General features: G+C 34.7%; 1 protein-coding gene across 7 annotated transcripts in view; it reads right to left on the bottom strand.

Moving 5' to 3' along the window:
- Positions 1 to 24,672, bottom strand: part of ODF2L (outer dense fiber of sperm tails 2 like) — a 38,248-nt gene extending 13,576 nt beyond the window's left edge. For 3 of the 7 annotated variants that reach the window (XM_054512763.2, XM_064588885.1, XM_064588886.1), the window contains exons 1-11: positions 24,460 to 24,671; positions 18,914 to 19,086; positions 16,331 to 16,463; positions 15,321 to 15,446; positions 13,822 to 13,881; positions 13,626 to 13,697; positions 12,987 to 13,103; positions 9,293 to 9,478; positions 6,694 to 6,803; positions 5,601 to 5,736; positions 708 to 818 (exon numbers count right to left, since the gene is read on the bottom strand). In XM_054512763.2, coding sequence (XP_054368738.1) covers positions 708 to 818; positions 5,601 to 5,736; positions 6,694 to 6,803; positions 9,293 to 9,478; positions 12,987 to 13,103; positions 13,626 to 13,697; positions 13,822 to 13,881; positions 15,321 to 15,446; positions 16,331 to 16,463; positions 18,914 to 19,026 — 1,164 coding nt within the window. In that variant the 5' untranslated portion in view covers positions 19,027 to 19,086; positions 24,460 to 24,671. Of the gene's footprint in view, positions 1 to 707; positions 819 to 5,600; positions 5,737 to 6,693; positions 6,804 to 9,292; positions 9,479 to 12,986; positions 13,104 to 13,625; positions 13,698 to 13,821; positions 13,882 to 15,320; positions 15,447 to 16,330; positions 16,464 to 18,913; positions 19,087 to 20,404; positions 20,446 to 24,459 lie in introns of all 7 variants that reach the window. The other 4 variants (XM_064588884.1, XM_064588883.1, XM_064588887.1 and 1 more) reach the window with 4 other exon arrangements.

Raw genomic sequence — 24,672 nt, 5'->3', positions numbered from 1 at the left:
AACTAGATGTCTTGACTCCATCTTTCCATCTTAACATCCAGATGAACTTCCTTCCTACTTATCAACAGGATGCCCTCCTTAAGCTTTTATCTTTAGTTCATTATTCTTTAAGGCAAATGCTCTCTTTTCCAGTAAAACCCAGCTCTTTATTGACCAGTTTGTTACCATCATTAGGGACCTGCATCTCGTAAAGTTTTTCTTGAATACTACAAAGTTTCCAAAACATAAGGTTTTCTATAAACTGCCATTGAACACAGCTCTATTCCATATGTATTTTCACAACTCTTATCCAGGTCTTTCATGTGAGCAAATCAGAATTTTATTTTATTTATTGGGAAAAAGGGAGTACTGAGTTTTAATGACCCTAGAAGGGAGTTATTATTCTAAATCAATGCCATTAAATATCCAAGATGACAATATACTAAGTTTAACAATATTATTCATAAGATTTATATTACATCTACATAATTAACTTTAGATCTACTTTTAGGAATAGCCAATACATACACAGTCAATGTTTGAATCAGGAGTCAGCAGAATCATCTACTTATAAAAATATGTGGGACCTTAAGAAATATATGGGACATATATTCTATCATAAAATAATAGCTCTACCTTTCTTCAGTTCTGCTTATTTAGATCATAAAAAAAATACAGTGTTTTAAATTGCCTACAAAATTTAACAATAAAATCAGTGCAATAATCACCTGAGTTTTATATACTTCAATAAGGGTCTTCTGTTGTTTTTCTACTTCTTGCAATTCTAAAAGTTCATTTTCAACAGAAACCACCTCATCCTTCAAAGCATCAAGTGTAGTCTAGCAAGGAAAATATAAATAGATTTTGTAAATCATTAGAATTCATTTATACTCCAGTGTTAGGATTATAAAAACATAACTCATTTATCGAAAGGTTAATAATCACTGTTACTCCATATAATTACCACTTCAATTTAAGTATTTTCAAAAGTCAGTAATATTCATGAGTAACTATACTAAGACTTGTATGTAAGACATATATTTTTTAAATTTTTCTAAAACTTTTAAAATACCATGTTCTTAGATGGGAAGACTCATACTATTTGACATATCAGTTTTTTCCAAATGGGTAACACTTTAAATGCAATTTCAACCAAAAGCATAATAGTTGGGAGGAGGGGGAATATGAAAAAATTAATTTTAAAACTCATACAGAAAAATAAATGGGAAAGACTAATATAATTCTGAAAGGAATATTAAGGTAGAGAATCTCAGTACGTATTAGATATTAAGATGTATCAAGAACTAAAAATTTCAAGATACCAACGTAAGAATATAGAGGTCAATGGAACAGAAAAAGAAAAATACACTAAAGTTATATTTAGTATATGATAAAGATTGAATTTTTAAATCAATGAGGAAAATATGGATCACTAAATAATGGTAATAAGACAACTGTTTAACTATTAGAAAGAAAAAATGGATGAACTACTTGCCTCCACCCAACATTATTTTCTATATTTACTTATATTTTAAAAATAAAGTTTTAAAATTTTTCACAGAAGATACAGCTAAAATTTTGATTTTAGGATAGCAAAACCCCTACTAAGCATAAAATCAGAAGAAGATATCAAGCACTGTAAGGGTTTGGGATTTTACCCTCCAAGTTGACAAGTGAGCCTGGAACAGTTTCACACATATTAGCAGAAGACGTTGAGACTCCTGGGTCAGAGACACAAAACTTGGTTACAGCAAGAGCAGTAGCCAGATGTCAGATGTGCATTTGTCTCCCAAGCCCCGGTTCCCCTAGAGCGACACAATGAGGGCCAGATGCCACCTGCACACGCAGTGGGATGCACTGCGGAGGAGCAACCCCGAGTTTAGGGAACCCAGATCTCTCCTAACAGGCAGTAAGCACGTCTACCCTTTGGTAAAACATGGCCATCTTCCAAGGATGCTCACTATACATCCTTGAAAAGAATGTCTGGATTGCAGGCAGTCAGTGCTTCTATTTATACGATACGCAGAAATGTGACAGACTTAACAGAAGCCATAAAAGAAAAAAAAGATGTATCGATACATGTGTGTAAATATATCTCTCTAAATTTCATTGCCCCCTCAAAAAATTTAAGAGGCAAATAAAATGTAAAAGAGAGTAACAAATTATGACAAAAGATTAATACCCTTAGTACAGGGTTCTTAATATTAATTAGAAAAAAAGACATATAAAGGATAATGCATAGGTAATTCATAATGACAGAAATGTACATGATAGAAAAATACATGAAAAAACATTTACTAGTTATTGAAAAATGCTCTAGACACTGGATATTCCTTTATTAATGAATGAAAGAATCAAAAAATCCCTTCCTTCATGGGGCTTATGTACTCCACATATAGACAGACACAAAGGGGATAGATGAACAAAAAACAAGAATATGAAGTAAAACAGATCATACACAAAAGCAGGATAGGAATGACATGTTGGGGACGGGCCAGGGAGGCCTCCGGAGAAAGGGACCTCTGAGCAAACACTGAAAGGAAGTGTGGCTCTTTGAGGGAAGAGAATTCCCACAGAGAACGGCAACAGTGGGACAAGCCCTGGCCAGTTAGGGGAAAAACAGCAAGGCTAATGTGGCAGGAAGGGAGAAAACAAAGGGGAGAATGGAAGGAGATGAGGTCAGTGAAGTACTGGAAAGCCAGATGGAACAATGCTTTGTGTTTATTAACCAGATATGATTGGAGGGTTTTGGGTGGAGCAGTGACATGGTCTGACTTACATTTGTATGGGAACTACGCTATGCTGCACTGAAAGCTGACTGCAGCGGCGAGGGTGGACGCAAAGGGGGGTCAGGAAGTCACCGCAACTATGAGATGATGGTTGCTTAAACCAAGACAACAGCAGTGGTGCTGGGGAGAGGTGGTCAAATCCTACATCCATGTGAAGGAGATCTGTTGACAGACTGGAAGCAGGTGGGAGAGAAAGGAGTCAAGGATGACACCAGATGAAAGGTCGGATAATTGTTGTTAACTGAGATGCGGACAACTGTAGATGAGCCATTTGGGGGAATACAGGAGCTCTATTTTAAACATGCTAACTTTGAGACACATGTTAAATATCTAAGTGGAGATTTCGAGTAGGCAATAGAAGATATGTCTGGAATTCAGGGGCAAGGTCTAGGCTAGAGATACAAATTTGAGAGCCCCCAGGATATAGACGGTAATTAAAGGCCCAACACTAGATGAGATCACCTAGCAAATTGGGAGAGATTTGTTTTAAAATTGTCTAGTACTGGGAAAAATATAGTGACCCATATGATGGGTAATTTGGAAATATATAACACCAAAAATGAGCCTCCCTTTTGACCATATAATTACAATCCTAGAAATTTATCCTAAGAAAACAGGCAAAAAGACTCAAAGAAACTACCCACATTTTTATTTATAGTAGCAAAACACTGGAACTAGTCCAAAATCCCCAAAACTATATGCTAAAATGGTAACTTCAGTTTCTTTGAGCTGTGAGATGACAAGTGATTTTTAAATTTTTCCTTTTATGCTTTTCTGGTTTTTTTCAGCTCTTCATAGTGAACAAATAGAACTTACAACCATCCAAATAAACTCTTATAATTTCAAGAGAAGAGGTCACTGGGTCTTGGAAGCAGTATCAGCTAGATTCTTTTTTCATTTGAAATGTTTTAAAATCTAAAATTATTCTAAAGTCATTAAAAGTAACAAAATACATCTAGGCAATTTTACATTACAGAAACATATGCCAAACACACCTAGGTTTTTTTCCTTAAACAAAAATCCAAAGAATAATACATTAAAAATACATGTTTCTGAATTATTAACAGAATATAAGATGTAAACTTTAACCCAATGATTCTCATACCTATGTAATTTAAAATTAATTCTACTTACCATTTGATTAAAAATTAGATTTATAATTGATGAAATATTATTTTAATCCTTTCTCTCTGAAGGTTATCAAGGAAATTAAGAAAATAAACATAACAAAATTGTTTCCAATAAATATTCATGGAGAGCTAAGTGTATGTCATATCTTCCCTGGGCATTCTGGGCATATAAAGATGGGAGTTTACAGAGACTCATCCTGATTGAAAAGACTTTGGGGAGGAGGTAGCACTTGAGCTGAACTAAGGTAGGTCTTAGGTACTAGGAAAAATGATTCCAAACTGTAAATATAGTAAAACTACAGGAAGAGATACAGGAAAACATGAACAAATTGCAGGAAATAATGAGTACTCATATTTGGCTAGAGCCCAGGATAACTAGAAGACTACATTTCCTAGTCTCCCTTGCACTTAGTTGGGGCCGTGTGCCTGAATAAGTAGAAGAGTAGAGTGGTATGGAACTTACAGGAAGTCTCCCTAAGGGGAGATGAAAAAAAAAGGGGGGTGGGCTATAACTCATCTTTTCCCCCTGGCAATCTCCAGCAATCATTTTGGATCATGAGGGTCATAACCTAGGAATGGCAGAAGAGAGAGCTAAAAAGAGGGTTGGTTCTCTGATGCCATATCTGCTTTGAACTGCCAACTCTGGCCTTTTTACATAGATTCTTTTCTGGGTTCTATTTACGATCCTCCAAAAATAGTATTAAAGAGCTGAAAATGATGCTGTCATCTTTTTTTTTTTTTTAAGATTTTACTTATTTGAGAGCGAGAAAGAGAGAGGGAGACACAGAGGGAGAGTGAGAAGGAGAAGCAGACTCCCCGCTGAGCAGGGAGTCTGATGCAGGGCTCCATCCCAGGACCCCAGGATCATGACCTGAGCTGAAGGCAGATGCCTAACTGACTGGGCCACCCAGGAGCCCCGATGCAGTCATCTTTAACCAAGTCTCATCTGGTTACTTGTATCTCTAAGTGAGAACTCAATTTTTTTTTTCTCAGAAAGTATAAAAACTTCTTCCCCATTTTTTTCTCTGGTACACATACAAACCAATCACCCCTTGGATTTGATTAAGTTGGAAAATTCTTTCTGGTTATGAAGCAGCCAGGAACATACTTTCTGGTTTCAAACAGACCAGGCCTGAGGTTATATCCTATCGTAACCATGACACCTAGAAAAAAATCTTATGCATTAAAGTTAATGTAATTTTGGATGATTCAACAGCTAAAACTGAAGAACAAATAAAGTTTTTAGAAGTCGAGACAGTTATTCAACCTAATAAATCTTATTTAATATTGCTGAAAACAACTTTAACATATATCTGTGTATATACAACTATAAACACTTAAAAATCTATATACAAATATGTGTGTCTATATGTGTATATATAGATATATAAATATGGATATATCTGTAGCTTTAGAAGTTGCATATTATAATGATCTTCTAATACCCTTACAAACGTAAAGGTCAAAATGACACAAGAGCACTATCCTAATCACGCAACCATTCCAGCTACTTCTACTAAGTTGTCATTGGACAATATACTCACATACACACACGAACACACATTACCTTAAAAAAAAAAAAAAAAAGATTTTATTTTTAAGTAATCTCTACACCCAATATGGAGTTCAAACTCACAACCCCGAGATCAAGAGCTGCATGCTCCACCAACTGAGCCAGCCATCGCCCCAGGACACACATTACCTTTAATTTTGTATTCTCAAGATTCAGAGTTTCATTTTCATATTCAATTGAGTGAAGTTTTCTAAGAATTTCTTCACATGAATTTTTTCCAAGGTCTTCCACTTTCTTCAGGTCTTCCAAAAGATTTGTAACTTGCCTTTATGAGATAAATGATATATTTTATAAAAGTCATAGAAATTTTCATTCAAATAATACTTTTTAAGTGTGTTTCTGAAATTATGTTGCTAGGGTAACGTGGTTTTAAAGTTAGTACAAGTCACAGAACAAAGTGAACAGGAAGCAGTTATCTGCCAGGCTACTACCCTCAAAACCTTGATTAGCAATATTTACTCACTGAGGACGCCAATGAAAAATTGCACACCATTCCCTTTGCTATTCAGTAAAATATCTGAACTATTATCTCAGTGGCCATCTGTCTCTCATTCACACACATGCACATACATACACACAATCTCAAGACCAAGGTTAAATAAAAGGATCAAGTGAGGCAATAACTCACCTCTAGAAGCGAATTATACATGCTAGTTTACAATGATAAAACTGAAGAGAATATACAGAAAATAAAACATTTAAAAACAAATGTGCAGGGTTCATTACTATTAGTTTATCAGTAATAAATTTCAAAGCATAAAAGATAAGCATTTTTACTCATTGATTTTCTTTGTTATGCAATTAAGGCACTTTAAGGAACAGTAATTTTTAGAATTTTGAAAGCATTTGTGCTGTTATTGTAAGCTCTGTTATATATTCTTACTTACACATTCTTGTTTGGTAGAGAACTATCACTTCCATTTTAAGACAAAGTAGTGTTAACATTTAACTGCAAATAATAGATGACACATACCCAATTCCAAATACTAACCTACAAAATTCAAAATGTGAACACCAATGCACTTTTTAGTGGGTAATCATTTTATTGTATTTTTAGAATAGAATAAGAAAAGTCTTTAAAATTATAAATAGCAAAAATATCGAATCATATGGACAACCTTCACATGTAATCCAGAAGAACCAAAATGCAAAGTGCTTAAAGAGGAAGGAACTGAAAACACTTCTTATTAACCCGTACAAAGATTCTAAATTTTTTTCTTACTTTTGCATTGTTTCAATCTGAACTTCCAATTCAGTTTTTTCTATTAGAATTTTCTCATAATGACTTTTCCAGGCATTGGAAGCTGAAATTGTTTCAGACAGCTTGGCTTCCTAAAAAATACATCAAGTACTCATCTGATAATTGAGTAACACTTTGGTTTCGTGCAGGGCTCTAAACACAAATACAATATAAACAAGGAAACATCCTATAAAGGATGGATTTTTCGATATGGAAAATTTTAGTGTACAACTCTGAATATAGGAAACTTTTAAAGTAAATGTTGATAGGATCTTTATAGTAGTATTGTTTTAACGCGCATTGTGGCAGTTCCAACACTACATTTTAAGGATGTTGATATAACTATTTTCAAACAATGTTTCATAATTAGTGAAGGTAACTTCCTTCCTATTTCTTGAGCTTTTCATTTTGCATTCTATATATAGAAGATGATAACAACCACATAAGCATCAGAGGAGAAGGAAGCCCTCTTTTGATATATATAGAAGCTATCTGCAATTCCCTAATTCCATAGCATTTAATAATGCAGCCTTATTTATTGTTGCTATAATGATGTCAAGCTGTTTTGTAGAGGTCACCCCCATTGACCTTCAAACATTGTTACTGTCAACAAAGACATGAAAACTATAGTAGTGGCTTGTCGACTTTGAATGTGAGCTCCCTGAGGTAGAGATTTTTGTGTTTTGTTCATTGCTAGGGCCTTGAAAGTGCCTGGCATACAGAAGATGCTCAATAAATAACTGTCAAATGAATTTACTCTTTACAAACCCACCTAGTGAGCTATAGTCATTGTGTCCCCTGTCTACATTCTACAGGACGACAAACTCACTGGGAGGACAATAACAATTATTAATCAGAAGACCCAGAAGTAATAATGATAGCAGACAGTATTTATTGGGGGCTTCTTTCTTTCCTTCTATCATTCATCCAGTCACAGAACAAGCATTTATTTAGCATGTACTATATGCAAGACTTTTTTGGCTTATACTTTTTTACAGTAATGTTGTTGATACATTGAATAAAGCCTAGTATTCTGTTTTCATATTTTATGTAAAATGAATTTTAATTTGCACAATGAAGTATATAAGTTGGGATATATATATATATATATATATGAAGTGTAAGTTAGGCAATATACTATAATGTAAAGATACTCGGAAATTTTATCTATAAAATGAATGCTATGAAGGGAATTCAAGATATGATGTGACTGTTGTGGGACTACTTCAAAAGGAGTGGTCAAGGAAGGCCCCTCTGAAGAGATGACAATTAAAAAGATACCTGAATGATCAAAAAAGAACCAGCTATTGTGAATCCAAGAAGAACATTACAGCCAGAGATAACAGCAAACAATAAAACTCTACTCATTAGAGGAATAGAAAGGAGGCCACTATGGCAAAATTGTAGGATGGCCAGGCACTGTGCTTTGATATATATTTCCTCATTTAGTCCTCTCTACAATCATATGAAATAGGAATATTATTATCTCCTATTTTATAGATGAGGAAACAGAATCTTAGAGAGGTTAAATACCTCACCCAAAGTCACAAGATGAACAAGCAGAAGAGCCTTCCTATACCATGATCTGGGGTATGCGTGACATGATGTTATCTAAACAGGAAAATCCTGAGAATGTTAATGACTTGATTAGCTTTCACCACTCAACAATATTTTCAGGCATTCAACTCAGTCTAATGACCTTGTAGATTTTGAACTTAGTCCTTAATTCTTTTTGTCTAGTTAGATTCTTCTGAATGTCGTTCATCTTTAAGTGTTAACACCTGAGTTTATAAAATATCAAGTTGTTTTGTTTACACAAGAAAGTTTATGCAAGTCCACTTTCATTTCTAAAAGCTTCTAATAATTCTATAAGCCTTAACATCAGTTCTTAAGAGGTGGAATACCCATGAGACATTAAAAAGAGTAAATATTTTATCAATTGCTAATTGAATAAATACAATAATTCAACAAAAACAACAAAGCACTAAGTCCAGTTTTCAACTTTGTACTACACCCAAAGATAACTTTCACATGGTGTGTTTACGTCAGTGAATGGCTTTAAGTGCATTACAAAGTTCAAATGAAGTGAATTACTGAATACAGTCATATGGTCTAATAACATAAATCAGCATTTCCCAAACTGGTGTTCCTTAGAACCAGTTCCAAGAGCTGTTTTGTGGGTAAAACAAGAGTTCTGTGGTTAAATAAGTGGTGAGAAACTCTGAGTTCAAAACTCTTCATTATGCTCTTCTACTTTGCCTACTCAGGGCCTTTAATATGCTAATGTACACTGTCCATTTCCAAGGGGGAATATGTATGAAGTGCTACCCTTAGATTGCTATAGATGCACTAGGACACTTTTAATATATCCTTTAATAAAGTTCCCAAGGAAATACTGATATAATTCAATATGCAAATGTGACATTTTCTATAACCTTTCAACACAGACTAAAGCAAAAGAGTGTGAGTGAGGTTTTCCTAGTATCAGTAGCACTAAGAGAAGATTATTATATTAAGCAATATGACATTAACTACATAACCTAAGGGCATAGGACAGTTAAGGAAGAATGTATAAACTTACCTGATCTCTGATTTGGGAGGTAAGGTTTTCCGTGTCTCCAGTAAAGTGTTTAAGCCTTTGTCTGTAAATTTTAGATGCCTTTTTTAGAGCTATAGTTTTTTGCTTGCTTGATTCTTTCATTGCTACAGCTTCGTGCTTATTCTTTCTCAGTTGTAAGTTCCATTCAGTTATCTTGGTTTCTAAGCTCTAAAAAAATATTAGTAGTACTTAAATTATTTTAGAACTCCAATGTTTATGTCAACATTGTAAAAATATGTAAATAATCTTCCATAGATTTTATCAAAAGGATTAATCATAGGACTAATAAAAAGCAAAACAGTAAAGAAAGGTGGTTTCACCAATGTTTATTTGTAACATTATAGAATGCAAATTTAAAATATATAAGCCTACATAAAACTAATCCTACTCTTATTAAAGATACTAATATTGGTGATTACAGCACATTTTTTAAACTTTTGTAATTAACTAGAACTTGTTAAAATTTCACATCTAGAATATTATACATAGTACTAGTTACTGAAAATCAAAAACTGTAATTGAGCTGGAGACAATTCAAACAAATTACACAAAGCTCAAAGGAATCAGTAGCTCCCTACATATGTCAGGGCTTTTCAGTTGAAATGATAAAGGCTTAAAGGACGTAAGATCAAAATCTATAGATCACAAAAAATGTAGATGAGATAGACTTATTTTGCAAATTTTAATTTACTAGAATTAAGGGGCATGCCTTGACATTTAAAAGAGTTACATACATCAAGGGGAATAAAAGTACTGCTTTATCCAATGAGTAGTAACCTTATGGAAGTTACTATTCCAAGACTGAAGAGGTTTAGATGAATAACTATCAGATCCACAACAGTAAGGGTGAAAAGATGTTTGAGGGGCATGTTTCTATCCATTGAAATTGATGGTGTTAATTGGGCATGACTGTTTCCTTACATAACTAGAGACAGAATAATAGGCTGGGTGGATGATGGATATGATTTAGTTTGATAACTCTCATGCTTTTATTTCAAATTATTTTAAGGCTTTGTATTTAAAGTATTTGACTACTAAATATCTAAGAATTTAGAGACCTAAGGCTTTAATGCTTTTACATTTTTTGAAAGTTGTATAATACTGAAAAAAAAAATATTACAGAATTTAGGTTTTAGTTTAACATTTCTTAGACAATCATTTTAATGAAAAAAATCAAAGGAGTCAAAGTAAAAGACTGGGTTTTCTACTTAACTCCATGATCAATAAAAACTATGCTTCTTAACTTCCACTAGAATTTAGATTAAGAAGTACATATTAAATAAGATTTAAAGACTAGCCCTCTTTGAAAAGTGCACTCGGTAGATTAAGACAAGCAATAAAATACTGTTAAACAGGGGCGCCTGGGTGGCTCAGTCGGTTAAGCGTCTGCCTTCGTCTCAGGTCATTATCCCAGGGTCCTGGGATCGAGTCCCACATCAGGCTCCCTATTCCGCAGGGAGCCTGCTTCTCCCTCTCCCTACTGCTCCTCCTGCTCGTGCTCTCTCTCTGACAAATAAATAAAATCTTAAAAAAAAAATACTGTTAAAGAGTCTCTAGAAGTCTACTTAAACTAAAAAAATCCCATGAAATGTTTTAATAAGTTGTTGGGGGAAAACAAGTATGATTAAGAGCAGTACAAGTCTACTGAAGAGAATAGACTCCACAGGAAGTACAGCTGCCATTCCTCTAGGAAACCACAGGGTGTCATCAGCACACCATGAATAATTGCTACACTTTCATAAAGCATTTTAAACACCAAGGTGAAATAAATCCTTTGGAACAAGATTCCAGTCAGAACTTCCTCACTAGATTTATCCTATCCCACATTTGAGCACTATTAGGAAGTATACTAAACTATCAAATTATTTTTATGGTTTCAAAATAAATGACTCTTCGCAGTCTCTTGCCAAACGAATGGACATACATGTAAAGTCAACTATTTGCCTTTCCTTATTTCCAAGGAGCTCTACATGCTGCATATTATAAAGATAATTATTCTGTTTCTTCTAAATTGTGAAAATATTTATTCCTAACTGCTATATTATAAAGATCTTGAAAGAAAAATGGGTTAAAGTATCTTTGGAATACTTCTCAGAGAACTAAAACGTAAATTTTTCAAGACCTATTAAAATGAATTGACTCACTGGAGTCAAAACTAAAATATTAAATGAGATTTATGTTGCCAAACTGAGTTCATTATCTTTGTACTCCAAAAAGAACCTTGTGAAACCTAAATTGAAGAACTAAATTCTGACCGCCCCCCACCCCAATAACTTAATGCCTTAAATTCAAAAATTGTATGTTACAGGGAGGGTAGAAAAATCAGTAACCTAATGCAACTCTTGTAATTATTTCTAAACAGCAGGGTTTTTGTAAAGGAATTTAAAGTATTAGAAGAATGTCATGGCAAAATCTTAAGATTTTAGTCTTATATTCTCTAAATTATCATATGAAATTGTTAAAATTAACTTTAAAATATCACTTAATATTTCATTTTTAAATTGAAGAAAATGTTTTCAAAAATTTCCCAAATGCTATTTGAGGACATAACTAAAACTTGTGTAAGATAAATTGTGACAGATGATTATCTGAGGTGTTAAATCACATGTATTCTATTGTATTTACCATGACAGGCTAATGCAATATCAACTCTAGTTCATCTGTAATGCCCTAGGACTCCCATACAAACGACACAGGGAACCAATGGGGGAAACTGCTTAAAAAGCACAGGTAGGAGGACAAAGGATAAAATTTACACTCCGCATAAGCCTGCTTAATGTCCCCTTACTGGGCAAAAGCTTTTCATCCTTGAAGAAAAACAAAAACCAAAACACCCCAAGCGCAGTCTTGAAACATGCTACAGGTTGCAAACATTTGCCATGATTCAGGAGTGCAAAAGCAAAGAGAAATTTAACACCGATGTCCTCACACTCCAGGGGGTTATCACTGTACACTTCTCTTCTCCAAGTGAGAACACTGCTTCTTTTCCTTTGGCAAAAATAATGACAATAGATCCAGTCAGCTTGTGTCATGTCATAGTGACCTCAAGTTCTTATTTCAAAGTGCCTGTGAGGCTTCCAGAAGAGTATTAAAACCACTGAGTTTAAACCAAAATATTCCCCTTAATGACACTGCTAAAAAAACTGCATGACAAGAATGTTACTCAGTTTTCTAAACACCAAAGCTAAGTAACTGATTTTAGGGTTGTTACCATTCATGACAAACAAAAAATAATAAGCATTTACTGACTGCCTACTAAATGTGAGTATGTATTTATGTGTAGATGTAGAAAATAGACAGGAATACTATATCCCAAAATATTAATAATGGTTTCAGTATTTTTAAATTATTTTAATTTTTTCCTTTGTATTTTACAAATTTTCCACAATAAACATAAATTAACTATATAATGGGAAAGATTTTTTTTTTTTTAATTCAAGCTCTATAAATCCTTCCTAGACTGGTATTAAAGAGAGAGAGCATTTCTATCTTGGGATTTAGAACTAAATCTTTAGATGGGCCAGAAATCTTAAGATCTGCCTCAGATATGTATTTCCCATGGCAACACTTAAATTGAATTCTTCCAAAACCACCAAATTCCAGAACTAAGGAAGGGCTTTATAGTTGTTCATTAATTTTATCACTTAAACTATAAAAATGACTGAATATTTATAACCTTTATGTATCCTTTTAATTTATCATTCTCTGCTTCCTTTTTATGAATTTGGAGCTGTAGTCGTTCATGTACTACTTTTACTGATTGTGAAAAACGGTTTGCTTTCAAAGCATTTGCCTGTAACATAGAAAACAAAAAAAATGTGTTATTTGATATATTTCTCCACAATCTTTAACTTTATCCATATTTAGACATGATCTAAAAAGTTGATAAAAAGCAAAGCACCACTTTACATTAACCATGACCCCTCCATTATAAATTGTACATAAAACTATGGGGCTATTTTCCCCTCCCCCCTTTTATTTAATGGCTCCTGATAATCTCCTTTTAAAAATTCCTACCTATCCTAAGTAAATTATATCTAAAATGCTCCTATAAACACTAAAATTCCTTAATTTATACTAAAATTGAGATACAAATCTATTCATAGTTCCTAATATATAGTGATTTATGCAATTACCCTGACTTAAAGACCATAAAAATCTTTTAAAAAGAAACTAAAAAAACTTGTAAAATATCCAAATAATGTAAAAACACTTCTGTGTCTATTTCTGAGGATATGGGGGCCAGGATGGAAAGAAGGAAAAGAGGGAGTCAATATTAAGAAAATATGATGGATTAAGCTCAAAATTTGCTTACCTTTTCATTCTGAAACAAACAAGAAAGTTCTTGAATATAGGTCTCCTTTTCAAGTACCTTCTTCTTAAGATTCTTCAGCAAATATAATGTAAGAGTTAGAAATATCACAATTTGGACAATGTTGGCTAATTTTATAAAACCAAGCAACATATAAATAAAAAATGTCAGAGTAGACACAAAGTATAAAAAGACTTACAGTATTTTCACTTTCATTATCAGTTAGCTTCTCTAACATGCTGGATAAACTGTCCCCTACCTATGAAAAAAAGATATTATAAATCAGTATTGACAAACATAGTTCTCTACATATAAAAGTAGGAAGAGGAATAAGCATCACTTAAGAAATTAATACAGACAACTATTATGCACAGTTCAGATTTTTAAAGAGGTCATCAGATGGATTTTTGCCTAAGTGTTCCAAATCATCTTTTGTCCAGTTTATGAAATTATATACTAATTTCTAAATAACACCTCAGACAACACAAGCCAATGACACAAAAACCACAAAAGTCTTGTATACAAAGGAAGCTCACCATGCTGCTTATAAATAGGTAAAAAATATAAACCACCTTAATTTTAGCAAGTAAGATTATTTTTAAAGAATCACAGCACATTAGTAAAAGAATTCTATGTAGATATTTTAAATGAGAACATAGAAAAATGTTTATTCACTTTGAGGGTCACACTCCTGCTTGGGAATGTGAAAAGCTATGAATTCCTTTCACCCAAAAGTATTTGTGCCATGTACATCTAATGCAAAATTGCATACACAATTTCATGGACTGCATGAAGCCCACTCTTGGGACTCTGTAGAAGGACACAGTGGAATTGCTTGGCATACATATATTTTCATTTCTCTTGGATATAAACAACTTGTAAATAAATGTTCACAGCAGCTTTATGCATAACAGCCAAAAACTGAAGCAACCTAAATATCCATCAACTGAGGAATGGACAAATAAAAATGGAATAGCCATACAATGAAATATTATTCAGCAATAAAGAGGAATGAAGCACTGACATGTGCTACAACATATTTGACCTTGAAGGCACTACGCTAAATGAAAGGTGGTTATGAAGAACCACATTTTATATGAATCTATTTACATGAAATTTCCAGAATGAGCAAATTCATAAAAACAGAAAGGAAATAATAGGGTAAGGAGGGGTGAGTGGGGTTGGGAGGTAGGCGAACTTCTAAAGGACCTGGGGGGGGGGGGGGGTGGAGTTCTTTTTGTGGTGATGAAAATGCTCTAACATTGACTGTGGGGATTGCTGCACAGTTCTGCAAATACACTCAAAATCACTGAAGTGTGCACTTTAAATGGGTGAATATGTGAATTATCTCTCAACAAACTGCTAACCCCAAAAATAAATGAATGTATGAATACAATGGTACAATGGAGCTTAAATTCTAAGAAAATTTTATTTTCATCAGCTGAAATGAAATATAACAATGAAAAATTCTGAGATAGAAAATACAAATATATTTTCTATAAAAACATGCTGCTTTCATGTAGAACTATTTGTGAAACGTTAAGAGTAAGGGTTAGTTTCATGATTGACATTTCAAACGAAAATTCAAGAATTATTTCCATTTCAAATATACCAATAATTCAATTTCTACAGTTTCAGAAATAGCAAATCCTTCAAGTGAGAAATATATCTATTAAATTAGTGCTTAGGGGTCCTTACTTGTTGGTATTCTGTCTTTCTAAGATGTTCTAAAGCTTGTTTTACACGTTTAAAAGTGTCTAATTCTTTTGTTAATATTTCCTTCTGTTCAGAAATCTTCTTCAAATTGGATGCAAAAAGATTAGCCTGACAAAATATAAGAACCACATACCCATTTTAAGATACAGCATTTAAAAAAAAAAAAATCTAAAAAGATACAGCATTAAGACACTCTAAAATACAACATTGCTATTATCAAAGAATACTTTATCCTAGTAACAAAATCATTTTTGCATATAGTAAGAGTAAATTTTGCCAAGCTTATTAATAGTACATTAAAGTACATTGCACAGGGGCGCCTGGGTGGCTCAGTCGTTAAGCGTCTGCCTTCGGCTCAGGTCATGATCCCAGGGTCCTGGGATCGATCCCCACATCGGGTTCCCTGCTCAGCCAGGAGCCTGCTTCTCCCTCTCCCACTCGCCCTGCTTGTGTTTCCTCTCTAGCTGTCTTTCTCTGTCAAATAAATAAAATCTTTAAAATAAATAAATAAATAAATAAAGTACATTGTATATTAAAGTAATGAAATCAAAATAAGGGCTTAAACCCCGAAGTGTTTCAGGCATTTATTTTAATGAAACTAATAGAATACAATCTATTTTTGTCTCTAACTCAAACTTCAGTACACTGAAATTTTAGAATACAGGTTTCTATTCTATACAAAACTATAGAAAATAGATATATTTCATCTCTTAGAATATTTGTTTAAATTCACTCTTGAAATAGTTGACTCTCTAGTTCAATTTTGGATAAGTTAAGCACCAAGGTTAGCCTCTTAACAAGTGCATGCCTGAGATTATCTCTGAAGAAAAGAATTGCAGCTAATGACATAGGAGACTGATAAACCTGCAATTTTTAATATCAAATACCAGTATGTGAGCATAACTGTGTTTCGATACAAGACTGCAATTAATGCATTCTGAGTATTATGCTAGCTGTCTATTTTATTAGATGTTCATAAGTCAGGTACTCACATTTTCAAAACTAATCTCTTCAACGGTATCCTTAAATAATGGCAAAAATAATTCTACAGAACAGGTTGCCAACTCAGCTTCCTTAAATGTTGCTTCCAGGTCAGTCTTTTCATTTAGGATGTCCTGCTTTAGACTAATTAGATACGCACAAATAAAATTTAAGTTAAATCTGTCACATAAACTAGTTATACTTTTTATGCAAATATAGCACAGCGTTAACTAAATATTACAGTTCCACAAATTGCTCTCCACAAAATAACAGTAAATGGTCCTTGAAAATGTATGAAATTTTTCCTATACTCCCCTATTTTTCTATACTTAATATACAGAGAGAAAGTTTTTAAAACGTTTAGATATGTAAAACACAAGAACACCAACAGCAATGCTTCACTGTGCTACTAGTAATTGTTCAACATCTCTTTTCTGGTTTGTAAAATGATTTGTGTGAATGTGTTTATGTCTTTTTTACTTCCCTTTTTACTCCCTACTCCAAACCCAAAAGATTTGTCTATTAGACCTTATTCCTAAATGCTTTCTTGAAACTTGCTGTTCTTCACAAAAAAAATTCCTCCAGAAGAACAAATAAGCTAAACAAACGGAACACAAAAAACTAAAGCTCTCCACATTGCAAAAATCCTTCACACTTGGCTTTATAATACATTATCATCATTCAAAACAAAACTATTAATATTTGCCTTCTTGATTACCTAGACACTACTGTGTATCACTGTAAGAGATATCTCTTTGGTTACATTTTTACATCCTGAAATCAGGATGCTTCCTGTAATCTTTGTTAAGAAGCAGTCCTGAGCTCTTTCCTGCACATGCCCAGAACTAAAAGTGTCAAATGCTTTCAAGAATGCCCCAGAGATGGGGTGTAGCACTTTTTAACCCCTAGGAGTGGACGGCCATAGAGGGGTTGAAGGAGCTGGTGAACTAGGAATGTTTAGCAACATTCCAGAAGCAAGACTCCAATATAGGCTTGCTGAATATTATTACAGCCCAGCACCAATAAATTTTAGTTCAGTTAAAGATCGTCCTAAGAAATGCCAAATCGCCAATACTCTTAATAGCAAGGACAACTCTGAGTCAAAAAGTGACTAAGAGTTGGATATTGAGTATAAAAAAATTTTGAGAATACCCTACTTTATTTCACTTACGTTTTATTTTTTATTTTTATTTTTTTAAAAGCATAGTTATTTGAAGTCAAAAATCTATGTATAATTAAGTTTGAAGGAGCTTTTTCAATATTTATAAACAAAATAAATCATAAGAAAGCATTGTATCTTTCTTCAATAGGCAGTTTTTCTTTCTTTACAAAACAATATAATGGCTCATCAACAACTGATGGGATCTTAGAGGCTATGTCAGAAAGCAGACTGTGTTCTTAATTACTGCTGGCTTAACATGATGGGTGTAAGATGTTGGCTATAAATGACAGTTGTCCATTATTAAAAACCATGGGCAGAAGAAAGTCAAGAATGGTTATATATGACCAAATATCACTGTCATTGGGCGCCTGGGTGGCTCAGATGGTTAAGCGTCTGCCTTCGGCTCGGGTCATGATCCCAGTGTCCTGGGATCGAGTCCCGCATCGGGCTCCCTGCTCCTTGGGAGCCTGCTTCTCCCTCTGCCTCTCTCTCTGTCTCTCATGAATAAATAAATAAAAATCTTAAAAAAAAAAAAAATATCACTGTTGTTTACAACAAGCTAAATAGAAACTGGACTATACTATCAATGGTGACAATAATGGTGTTTTGAGGCTGTCATTTTTGGGGGCCCATGGGTGGCTCAGTTGGTTGTCTACTGTCTACCTTCAGCTCAGGCCATGGTCCCGGGGTCATGGGATCAAGCCCTGCATCAGGCTCCCTGCTCAGCGGGGAGCCTGCTGCTCCTCCTGCTTGTGTTCTTTCTCTCTCTCAAATAAATAAATAAAATCTTCAAAAAAAAAAGCTTGTCATCTTGGTAAGCAATGAGTCATATAAATAGCAAGTGTATTCCCTATTTTTTTTAAGATTTTATTTATTTGGGGGGAGGGGCAAAGGGAGAGGGAAAGAGAAAATCTCAAGCAGACTCCCCACTGAGCGTGGAGCCCAACACGGGGCTCAATTCCACGACCCTGAGATCATGACCTGACCAAAATCAAGAGCTGAACACTCAACCAACTGAACCACTCAGGCACCCCGTGTATTCCTTATTCTAAAGGAGATAGCAAAATATGACAGGTATTTGTTATATAGCAATGTTCCAAATGACAGTGAATTAGTACTCATCAACTACATTTCCAACATTCCATAGTACTTCTATTTTCATTTATCTTAGCTATAAGGCTTAATACTTTAATAATTCTCAATAGATAAGGCTTTCATTTTTATTTGCTTTCATTAAGATTTCAAAAACCTAGCTCAATTCTGCTAAATGAGTACTGATTTGTAATCAGGGTAAATAAATATATGAATTGCTAGATTTGAAGAAGATACTCTTGAAAGAATGCTGTATTTGATTCAAATAATTTACAGTATGGACAAAACATGAAATGTTGAAATCAGAAAATTAGATATCCCCTGCTATTATTGAAAATACCAGCTGAGATGACTTTCACTGGCAGCCTGTGGTAAATGTTCGTCCTCTGGTGTACTTGTAAAATGAGAACATAGTTTCTCTGAATGACTTCCATCAATTGAAGGCTTCTCCATAAATTTGGTAAATGGATTTATAGGTGGCTTCCACAACAACTTTTCTTCATAAGCTGAAAGCTAGGAAATATTTTAGTTATTAAACTTATCTCAGTAGGTTCTTTTTTCTGTCATTACTCTATAAAATAAAAATCCTAAACATGTATAAAGAATTATATTTTACAGACAAAATAGAAATTATAACTGCTACTCATTTGTGATACTAATTCAAAAAGTATCAAAATTGCATTGCCCAAGCATTCAACAATTGCCAATTCCATACACTCTCCAAAAGGCCTGTTATTTTCTACATAACCACAAGAATGTAGAAATTTTTATTAATCTATTTCTTGAAGTATTATAGTATCTTAATCCACTCAAACTAGAAAATAAATATAAAAACTACGGTTAACTCTGGTCCTTAGTTTCATTATATCTACCCAATAGGAAATGTATGTTATGTATGCCTAGAATAGAAATTTCATATACTTTTCAAAGTATTTGGCAACAATAGTTACAAAAAGATTGTTATTCTTTTGAAAGTAGACCTTACAAAATTAAATTAATTTATTCCTATTTCCCAGCTCAATCTAGGATACTCTGTGGTGGTAACAAATAGACAGATACTTCTAAGTTTTACTAAACAACTGTTTTCACTCAAACTTAGCGGTGTCATTTTTTAAACAGGAATACGCACGAATTCCTTCAGAACTGTTCCATTTTAAGTAATAAATTAGTGCTTTAGCAATCATTAAGGCTGTGTTTTCACAACTCTAATATATGGTAATGTGTCTCCCTGACTTCATTTTATATTTATACAAAATCAAATGTTATATTTAAGATCTTCAGGGTTTTCAGAGATATTTTACCTCTTTGTAATTTATTTTTATAAACCTGTATTTTACAATACATTTGGTCAAGAATTTTCAATATTTAAGTAGATGTGAAGAAATTATAAGTTGAAAATTACTTGTATTTCTAAAATAACACTTTGAAAGTGTCTGTAAAAATACATCTATTTTTGTCTGAAGGTTCTATACACTACAGAAACAAGGATTTAGGATATAGACCAAAGAAATGCATGCTCATATTTTTGAAATACCAACAACTCATGTACAATTGGAACTGCTAATTAACCTACAGATACCTAAGATGATCTACTTGAATGCTGAAATATGAAACATCTGTTGGTAAGACATAACAGTATTTTGAGCTATCTGAAGTCTTAAAGAATTAAAGAAGAATTAAAAATAGATGGATACAAAAAATCAAATGAAAAACCAAACCTAAGAGTGAAGAAGAATATGATCTAGATAAATCACTGCAATCAACAGTACTATCATCTACTGATTTGTTTGGTTCCAATAGCTACCCCACTCACAGGGGAACTGGTATTTACCTTTCATTCATTCACTTGTTTAAAATTTCTTGCTCTGCACACTGGAATCTCAAGAAAGAATACCTTATTTACATTTGAATCCTTAGCAGCTACAAGCCGTATAAAAGCTAAGCAGTAATTGAAGGAGAGGACTCAAGGCTTAGAGCAGTTAATGCGATGAATAAAGGCAGTTGCTTTTTACTTATTCACTTCATTGATTCATCTTTTGGGGGAATCATTAAAAGAAAAATGTTTCCTATATTTTGAATAAAAATTCAAAAATAAATATAAGAGGATTAGGGATCTTCAATTGGTAGGCATATTTTATTTTTTTTTAAGATTTTTATTTTATTTATTTGACAGAGAGAGAGATAGCGAGAGCAGGAACACAAGCAGGGGGAGTGGGAGAGGGAGAAGCAGGCTTCCCTCGGAGCAGGGAGCCCGATGTGGGACTTGATCCCAGGACGCTGGGATCATGACCTGAGCCGAAGGCAGACGCTTAACGACTGAGCCACCCAGGTGCCCCGGTAGGCATATTTTATAAGATTCAGTTTGGTATTAGTATTTTAAATGAGTTCTTACTTGGCTCTGTGGGCTATTGGCAGCTATTTATACAATTTTTCTAAAAGTTTTATCACAAGATGAAATACTACATTTTTCTGCTTCATCACCTGTAAAAAGTAACTGTGCCTTATCTTAAAGGGTAAACAAATAAAATTAACACACTGTAAAAACAGAGATCTTAGAATGACTCTTAGCCCAACATTCAAAAATGTTATCTTCATTACTGATTCTCAAAACAAAGAGAACTATATAAGTCAAGTCTCAGATATATCCATAGAAATTATCAACAATTATATTCTTACAATCTAGAAATATTTTCCAGGATAAAAATTGTTCAAAGTTTCCAAGGCACTCCACTATTTTTGTGTTGTGACAATATTATAACCAAAAACATATGTGTGCTGAACAATTTTCTTTAGCATAAAAAGTCCTACCTTTATAAAAAATGCTATCATTTTAGTGAGCCAAATGTATTCCTCTATGGAAAAGATGTTTCACAAGAAAATGTTTTCAATTACATGGAATATACTCCCAATTGACAAATATACTCCTGTACAACTTGGTGGTGAAACAAAGACACATATTCTGCACACATATTTAATAACCAAACCCCTAAAGATTAGCAACTTAAATATATTTTAACGTTTAAAGAATTAAATTTCCTATACAGAGATGACTTTACCAGTCCCCTATCAAAAAGGCATGTACTTAAAGCTTTTTCCAGGCGTGGTCATGGTTTACACTGACCCAGCTACACTCACTAAAGTATGTTCCATTTGGCCAACAATAAGCATTTGAGGGATGGCTGTTCAGGGACTATACTGCTGGCCATGGTCAGAGAAAAGAAAGATCCCAGCTCATGCCCTTCCTTAGCATCTAGATTGCTCTAAGTAAATAAACCAGCTGCAAATATATATTTAAAACTAATCTCTCCAAAGAGAAAAGCATAAGAATCTCACAGATTTCAATTTGTTTTGCCAAACATTAATTCTTGGAAAACAAGCTCCCATTGGCTTCAAACAAAAGCACACAACTTCTCCTGAAAAATTCACTGAAATATTCAGCAAAGAACACAAAGTAGATATAGGAATGCTTCTCATCTCTCTCACTATTCTTCACACTAGTCAAAGTTTACTAAAGAATTGTAGAGTCCTGCAAAACAAATGTGAGTATGACAAAAAGAAAGAGAAAAAGGCATAGGTACAGGGTCAAGTACAAGCAAGAGGAAGGAATCATGAAAGGACATGATTTGCAAGGGCAAGTGGCAAAGGATGAAACTGGACACAATGAAGTGGTCACTGTATGCCAAGCTCAAAAGCTTGAATTTTTTCCTAAAGGTTAAGACAGACCATTAAATCATTTTAAGCAGGATAATAACAGATCAAAAGTGCATCTTTAAAAGATAAATTTAGTGGTATTTTGGAGAATGGACCAGGTATATGGAGGGGAGAAGAGTAGAAGCAGTGAAACCGGTTATTACGGTCCCAGAGAAATGAAATTCCACTGTTCTTTTCCTAGAAAAAATTTTGAAGAAATCAAAAGTTGTTTCCACTGGTGATAAAAACAAACAAACAAACAAACTTGAAAAACAATGAAGGAATTAGAATAGCAAGAGATTCAGTACAGAAAGTGACCAAATATAACTCTTCATTTACCCATGACCATCTGAATGGATTGCTCCACATACCTGTTCCAGAAAATGACAGCTTATCCCTTTAAGTACCAAAATTAACTTGAGAGCTAGAAGAAAACCTCCTGAAAGTATTATTTCTTCTTCCTCAGAGTACAGGTAGCCTGAACATAATTTAACCATTCCTTGATGACCCAGAGGCAGCATATTAAAATGAAATACTGGGCCAGACTCACCTGTTCTTAGTCCTTAGAACCACCTGACATGGACAACTCTAAGCCACAGCAGGCCTTAGTTGCCTCTTCTACATAATGAGAAAAAAACTTTGCCAGCCAAAGCTGTGGGGAGGTTTGAACAGAATGAAATAGCACTTACAGGTGGGGTTTTTTGTTTGTTTGAATGTTTTTTTTTTTAATTTAGGGTCCCTTTGGATCATTGTTGGGGTTGCTTTCCCACCAGGTCTTTTCTTTAAATTTTTTCATCTTAAAAAAAAAAAAAAATCATACTGAGTCAATCACTATTCCTTAAAATACTTGAAGGCCTGAGTTATCTGTATAAAACCAACTTTTCGAAACAATTCTTTCAAGATCTGTTCCTTACAGAATCATTACAAATCATCTACGAAGTAGTCATAAATTGAGTACTACTAAACCAGAGCCCACGGGAAAACAACTGACTTCCAAAAGAATTGAGTTTGGTGGGTAGATGTTATGTCAACCTCATTGCTATACTCAGCTCCTTGGGTCTCATTCATTTGTACAATATAAACAAAGCCACTTTCTCATGCCTTTCGGTTTTTTGGGTACAAAAACCGTATTATTTATACACATCAACCGTGAAAGTAAAAGAAAGAGAGGCAGAAAATGGATACCTAGCTGTTAAAGAATTAGGAACATGACCATGACATTCTTATTCTAAGGAGAAGGAAAGCAAACTAATTTTAAAAACAGGTTTTCTGTGGTTTGTTCCTTTAACTAGGCAAGTAGTGTTTAAAACTACTCCAAGAACCTCATTAATTCAAAAACACCCGAAACCTTAGTATGGGCGAGATGACAGGGAAACTTTGTCTCCGAAATAGACATCCTAAATACCTGCCCCAGTGTGGCTATGGTTTTCTCAATCAACAAGCACCCTTACTACCTATACTCAAAACCTGACACTGGTTTACTTAATCTCTTTTATTACAACCACCCCAAAGTGACTATTATTGCCCTCGTCTTCCAGATAGGGAAACTGAAGCCAGGAAAGTTAAGTGACCGACCGGTCCAAGGCCACACACTTGAAGGAGTTTCCTATTGAGTCCGGAAACCTAGAAGGAACCTGGAGGACTTAATTTCCCAGGCCTCCCATAGTATTCTTCACTAAAGGAGCCCCAGGGCCTACCACAATCGGGTATCTTATATGGTGGTCGCTTAAAAGCCAGCCAAATGAGTAAGAGGAATTGTTTCAGAAGGAGACGCCACCATGCCCGGGCCGACCTGATAAGGGCTTCGTTCTGGACAAGCCCATCAACTATGATCTACCCTGGGGTCCTGGGGACCACACCCTCCCTAGGAATACGAGCCTCGCCGTCTTTTTCCCAGGCCAGGCAGTCAATTCTGGGGTAAGTGGCAGGTATGGGCAGAAAGGGGCTGAGGTCTAGCTCTGGGTGGACGGCCCCCAAACAGCCCGGACCACCCGAACCCCTAAGTGCGTCTGCAGTAACCGCAGAGAGACGGTCCGAGCCCAAGCTTCCCCGCTCCCCAAAGCGTGACCACGCCCCGACCGCTGCGTCAGCACGCCGCCGTGACGTCAGCCCGCCGCCGCTCCGCCGTGGAAGGGGTCCAAAGGGGCCGCAAAGATGACGCTCAGCGAACGGTGGTGGAAACCACCGCCAGCGTACCTGTGTTCTCCAGCCCTGGGTCGGCTAGGAGAGAGGGGGACGCAGGAGGCAGTGCCGCAGGCGAAAGCTAGAAAGGAAGCGAAAGGACGCGAGGTGGCAAGGAGGCGAATTCCTAGAACTGCTTGCGGTGGAAGAGTGCCCGCCCAGGTGCAAGAGGGACGAAAGTGGAGCTAGTAACCATCAAGTGGCTTCTCTGGCAACGGCCGCCCCGCC

This window comes from Mirounga angustirostris, unplaced genomic scaffold (genome assembly GCF_029215605.1).
Source record: "Mirounga angustirostris isolate CCGP_5_RB_7025 unplaced genomic scaffold, mMirAng1.0.hap1 SCAF_4, whole genome shotgun sequence".
NCBI classification, from domain to species: Eukaryota; Metazoa; Chordata; class Mammalia; order Carnivora; family Phocidae; genus Mirounga; species Mirounga angustirostris.
This window is presented reverse-complemented; position numbering and strand designations above follow the sequence as displayed.